We start from the raw sequence: 6,551 nt of genomic DNA, 5'->3' as shown, positions 1-6,551 counted from the left end.
TAAAAAAACGAATGACTGTAGATATTTGAAAATTTCACTGAATTTTAATATTTTTATTTTTATACACCATCAAATTTTGACTTTTTTTGAGCTGTTTACGGGCATTCTCAGTTTTAAATTTGTTTAGTTTTTTTTTCTATAAATATCAATGAAAAATTATTTGTTGGGTAAAAAAGCTTGAAAATGTAATGCAAGGCTCGTGATATATTGTTACAATAGCAGTTGAAAAATATTAAAAATACATAGGCACAATTTTTTTTTATAAGCGTTTAAAGATCGAATTTTGACAAAATTTATCAAACGTAAAATTGAATAATTATTTTGTAGTTAAAAATGTATAAAATGGTCAACTTTTATATCTAAGGATTGAAAATTTAAAACAAGATTCCACGTAAGTATTTAATTCTGTTACCAGAAAATCTAAAAATACATAAGCACAGTTTATTTTTATACTCATTTTAAGTTCAAATTTGGACGAAATTACATATTAAAATACCTAGAATAACTATTTTAGTTATTTTGTTGCGATTGTATAATATTATTTGTGGGTACATGAAACTTCTAAAGTATACTGTTATATATCTATGATAGTATCACGGTTTGTTGTTTATGTATAACGCGTTATAAGTACCTAATAGATATTATGATATGATTAATTTGGAATTTATTATAGGTACCTATTATAGGTCAATTTTTTTTTTAATACCATAGATCAGTATATAATATGTCTTATACCTAGACTGACATACCGTCTCCGCTCAGAATCGTTTTTCTTATACAATGATATCATATCATTGAATTCAAATTTTATACCATCCATTATACAGTGACCCACTTGTAATCTACTGTACAGCAGAGCGACATCCACTTACCCTCCTTTTTTAGTTTTGGAGTTTATGAATATAGATTAATGTCAACTACAAAAAAATGTGTGAAAAACGAATATTCCACTAGTAACTTAAACTATAAAACAAATTTGAATTTATTCATATTTTAAAAGGTTGTTAGTCTTAATTTAATTCTTATGACTGCTAGTCCGATGTTAACTTAATTTCATTGAACTATGTATGATAAAAAGTTAATTATTTAAGAATGAAAAAAGGAGCAAATTATGTTGAACCTTATTAAAATAATATAATAGTTATTAAATGTAAATTTGTAGTTAGGTATACCTACAAAGTATACAAATAACAAATTATTAATACAAAAATAGGTATTAAAAATATTTTTATCGATATGTTATTTATTATTAGTTATGCATTTTGAATAGTTTTTATTATTTTAATAAGGTATTCATTTAGGAAATTTTTAATAAAAAAAATGTTTACAGCTATTTTATAAAAATATATAATAATCTCTATACGTGGCTTGTCGCGGCTCATTGGCTGCTACCAGTCGCTTAATGCGAGTATGTGACTGAGAGTAAATAACATTCCCTGCTACTAGTTCCCGGACGGGTGACCACCCGGGTACGTAGTAGTAAAAACCTTCCAACACATACACGTGTTTGCTTACCCACAACAATAAGATACTGTGCCAACCAACCTTATCAACCACAGTTAATAGTCCCCTACAACAGCTAATGGCCATAGTCACCGTGATTAATTTAAAAAATAAAAAATAATTAATCTCTATGAATTTTTTCACTGTTTTAAAGTTCCCGTTGACCTAAATACAGAGTAAACTCGTTTAAAATGTGTTGATTATATTTATAATAACCCGGGAATGTATTATATAGCACTAAAGTGTATTTTTCAGCTTTATAAAGAAAAAATTATTCTGTAGCTGGTTATGTATATATGACACGTGCATAGTATATTTATGTTTACGGCTAAGCACGTCCAAGGTTAGGTATAACCTCCGTTTGAATGAAACCCGTTGTGCTCGTTTTAGGAAAAACGTTTTAAAAATATATTAAATACTACATGAAATTATTGAAAAATTACCTGTTTGCGTGCTGGAATCGAACAAAGTGCTGCTTGTCTCTACGGCCATGGTGGCCAGAGTACCATCTATGATTTGCGTACTTGAATCTCTCCGGCCTCTCGTACGGTAGCATTCATCTGACTGAGACGATAGTCGTCGGAAATTCCTACACCGTATCATTTCTTCAGTAGTAGACTAAACAAACAAAAAAACCGATTATGATAAAACTTCATTAAATTTAGTTGTTATTTAAATATTAAAAATTGGTTTGTTCTGATCCTAACCCTCGCGATTTGTTAAGAATAACAAGTTAATAGAGTTAATAGAGTTATAAAAGGATATTTTTTTATCGCCATATCGCAAAAGTAAAAAAATATAAAGATACAAACAACGTTTTTTTTTTTTTTTAGTACCTATTTACTATGTCGAGAGTGATAAAACAAAAATATAGAAATATAGGCACTAGATATTTGTAAGCAATAATATTTATAATTAATTAACTGATTTAAGTGAAAAGTTCAGGATTATATGCTTGGGTTATAATTGGTTGTACACTTGTATCTATATGGTTTGAGAGACTGGTTTGTCCATTTTCCGATAACGTTCAAATTTAAGTAAACGTTGTTAGGGCATAATGCACTTTTCGTTGGTAGTGGATATATTATTTATTTATTTAATTGTTTCAATTATTTGGATGTATAAAATATAATATGATTTATGTAGTAGAAATATTCTAATTCTGATGTTCATAAGCTAATAAAACAATTTAAAATCCATAAAATACATTATCCAAAAGCAAACTAAATACAATTTTTACTCAGTTTTTTTTACAACGTTTTTTTGGTATCCAATCAGGACATATTTTATTGAGCGAAATCGAATACCATAATGTGTAACTAACAGCAATTTTCACAATGGACGTGGATTGCCATATTGAATAAAGTATAAAAACCAATGTTGCAAATAAAAAATAAATTAAACCATAATGACTATTGGTAGGTACAGCGGACGAGGAATAACAAACCGATCGATAAGCAGTTCTTTAATAACACATTTGGTGGAAATGAAAAAAAATCAAACGCGCCAGATGGTCAATACATACATAATCACGGATTAGAACATGGCAACGGAGTGATTTGAAATTTTATCATTGAATCTAAAACTAATAGGAAACAAGCGTTGGCAAATTGGCGAGGGGAATGTATATTTAATTTTTTTAAATATTCGATTAGGTTTAATGATGTATTTTATAACGCTATTTTATATTTTTATAACGAGAAACTATTATCAAACAACGTTTAACAATATAATATAGCAGTATACAATAATTGTGTAATTATTCCACACAGTTTGAAAGAAATGAATGAAAAATTGACAAATCTATACAAAAATAATCGCACCCGTTTTCAACATTTTAAAACTTCAATGCGTGTCTTTTATTTATAAAATTTAATACAGTCACTATCAGGTGCTTTGATATTTCAGTTATATACAATTCGAAATGGGAGACAAAAAATATTGGAGGATGCAAAGAGGTGTTAGCGAATCTCATTATCTCCACTATCCACGTAATTCCGATACCAGCCCATTATAAAAATCTCAGTCCGTGCAAATATCAACAATGGTACAATGAAATAATATGATATATTATCAGGGTGGCGGAATTTCATAGTGACCGGAAACACGCACTTGTCTCCGGAAGCCCCTGGCGATCAATATCTCTTCGGTAGTGGACTGTCTCCGGATGATCGGCGTTCGCTGAGAAGTCGCAGGCGCCACTGCCCTGCCCGCTGGCGAGGGCTCTCGGGACGAGCACGAGGACGATGAATCAGGTGACCTGGAAGACTGGCAGCTGCGTACGTTGTAACCACCCATCGTGGTGCTCTGGCGTCTGTAGTTCCTACGGCGTCTCTGTCTGCCAGGAGATACGTCCCTGCCTTGCCGGTCCGGTGACAGACCACCCTGTAAACGCACACATACGAAAAACGTTTTATTTTAAGTTCATAGATACAGCATATTATATTATGCACAAGTGTCAAGTATACGCTGCACGTGCATTGACGCACAGACATACAATAGGTTTCGATTCGATAAATAACTTTTGGGAGTGATTGGGACGTTTGAAATACAAATTATTTGATGTTAGGTTACACAAATTATCTTATATATATATAAGAGATGCGATAAAGTTGAGTTAGTGCAAGAATTAAGAGTTACTCACGTATCTAAATTAGCTGAGTTCCCTTATTTTTAGTGTTAGAGATGAAACCTAAGGTGAAGTTATTATTATTATTTTTTTTTTTTTTATAAGGATGAAGCGATAATGGTTAAACAGCGCTTGCCATACGTCGTCGATTAAAATAGAAAAAGAGGTTCGATTTTGTCGGGGAAAAAATGAATCAAAAGGCAAAAGGTACTGTGAAATGGTCGTATATCGTTTACATCCTATGGCCTTTTAATGTATACGTCTCGAAAAAAAAATACATGGCACGTTGTACTCACGCTGACTCTGGAGTCTCTGCGCCGGGCGTAGTGCGCAGAGTCAGGCGACAGCGAGTCGCGCCTAGTCTTCCGGTCCGTGTAGTCCAGATCCGCGGACAGCGTTGGTTGCGAACTTCGCCGGCCACACTGCAGGCTCGACGGCATGCAAGTCTCGTCGATGGCCGTCGATTGCCGCTGAAGTCTGGGCAACTTGTTCCCCACTGATATGCCGTCCTTGCTATGCCTTCGTTCAGGTGACACGTGAGATTTGGAATTCCGGCGTGCCCTCGAGGAATACACCTATTTTGGTACGAAAAAAAAAAATCGTTAGTGCACCGTTAGTTTACTACTACTTATAACACATTATAATAATATGATTTTAGTAAATAAAATTATCATAATCTTTTTAATTCAATAGTAATGGGGCGATGGAAAGGTGTGTTGGTCACTCACTTGCGTGGTGGAGTCTCTCCGAGACACGGGCGGTGCGTGCGTCACGTTGCTGGCACACAACTGCGTCGGCGGCACCGCAGACACCGGTGAACTGGGCACCGACACCGGCGGCGTGTAACCGCATGACACGCTGTGCTGCGTGGGCACCACGGACGTGTTGGTAGCGGAGGTGATTGAGGCGGCGTTAGCGGCATTGGAGGTGGACATGGTGCCGGACGACACGGACGACGACGGCGCGTGTTGGTGCTGCGTGGGCGACAGTGGTGCGCGCGGCGAAGTGGGAGGGGGCGTCACGCTGCTGATGACCATCGTCGGCGGCGTCATGGTCTGGTCGTCCACCGTCTTTACGGCACCGTCGCCGCCACCGTAGCCGCCCGTCGACCCGTTGGAGGACGTGGACTGGCCTGGCACGACGATTGCCTGCGAGTCCCTGCGCTTGTGGCACGTGCGGTGCTGTCGGAACGCACGGCCGTCATCCTTAGACCCGCGACGTCCGCAATCGCCGTCTGAGTGGCCGACGCTAAAAAAGTAATAAAAAGCGAGTCGGGTTAGAAATTGAAAAACTTACGTCACGCGAACCATTGAAGGTCCAAAAAATCGAAATCGTTACGGAAAATTCTACTTGTTTTTATGGTTAAGATGAAAAATAATCGGTATTATAGCCGACTAACTACAGTAGTCTTACCAAAAGGTATGAAAGATTTTTAAAAAGTCAATACCGAAATCTCAGAATAATTACATGAATCGATAAATTGATGAAATACTAAAATTTATAATATTGTTTATCAAACCTAATAGATTTTTGTGATTATACCAGTTGTTACCATAACTGTAAACTGCCTATGTTGAAATTACTTCAAAAAGTTATGTTAAAACTTAAAACTCGTATGCAGTAAGGTACTCGCATTTAATTTCCAGTGTACAAAATACTATACAGTTAGGCTAAAAACTGGGTCTCTTCAATCTTCATTTATAACCGAAGTACATACAATTAGTGATTCTTTTTCTTTTTTTTTAAGAAAACTTGAAAATATGTCGCACAAATAGCATAGAAACGAACAAAAACAAACAGTAGGACAATATTATTATGATTATCTGCAATATCACAGAAAAGGTAATGTCCCAGCCGATTAAATGTCATAAAATTAGTGGCTATATAAGATTATGGCCTATAGACTTATTTAAAGTGTAGGCTTCTTGTTGAAATAATATGTTATGATGTATTGTATTATAATACTTTAAGACAAAGAATATCAGTATCTGTAGTAAAATTTAATTATATTATTCATGACATTAAATTGTATTATTTTATTATATTTATAATTTATATTATAATATTATAGGTAGTAATGTAATTATTCGTTCTTAGTATACGGTACATCTTCTTTTTATGCGTTTCGAAAATATAATATTATGAAGGTAATAAATATTCAAAAAAAAATAAAAACAAGCAGTTGTGTCCCTAATATTATTTATATTATATTATTATTATTAAGAGCAGTTTGACATCTATAAAAATAAGAAGTCGACAAATGGAAATTTGAAAAGGAATATGAAATACAGTAATGCCAATTAATTCATTCACTAACGTATTTATGAATGTAAGAGTTCCTCGAAATAAAAATGAGTTCTGTTATGGTTAGAATATAGTATTTTTCCACGTTGACGAAATAATTAATTCTCATTCAGAT

At 34.2% G+C, this 6,551-nt stretch overlaps 1 protein-coding gene across 2 annotated transcripts in view; it reads right to left on the bottom strand.

Moving 5' to 3' along the window:
• The window catches only part of LOC100162966, a 315,864-nt gene that overhangs the window by 135,655 nt on the left and 173,658 nt on the right, over positions 1 to 6,551 (bottom strand). For both annotated transcript variants that reach the window (XM_029487242.1, XM_029487243.1), the window contains 4 exons: positions 4,861 to 5,380; positions 4,429 to 4,707; positions 3,616 to 3,888; positions 1,947 to 2,121 (listed from right to left, as the gene is read on the bottom strand). In XM_029487242.1, the coding sequence (XP_029343102.1) occupies positions 1,947 to 2,121; positions 3,616 to 3,888; positions 4,429 to 4,707; positions 4,861 to 5,380 (1,247 nt within the window). The remainder of the gene's footprint in view (positions 1 to 1,946; positions 2,122 to 3,615; positions 3,889 to 4,428; positions 4,708 to 4,860; positions 5,381 to 6,551) is intronic.

This window comes from Acyrthosiphon pisum, chromosome A1 (assembly GCF_005508785.2).
Source record: "Acyrthosiphon pisum isolate AL4f chromosome A1, pea_aphid_22Mar2018_4r6ur, whole genome shotgun sequence".
Classification (NCBI taxonomy): domain Eukaryota; kingdom Metazoa; phylum Arthropoda; class Insecta; order Hemiptera; family Aphididae; genus Acyrthosiphon; species Acyrthosiphon pisum.
The sequence above is the reverse complement of the archived record's forward strand: the minus strand, read 5'-3'. Positions and strand labels throughout refer to the sequence as shown.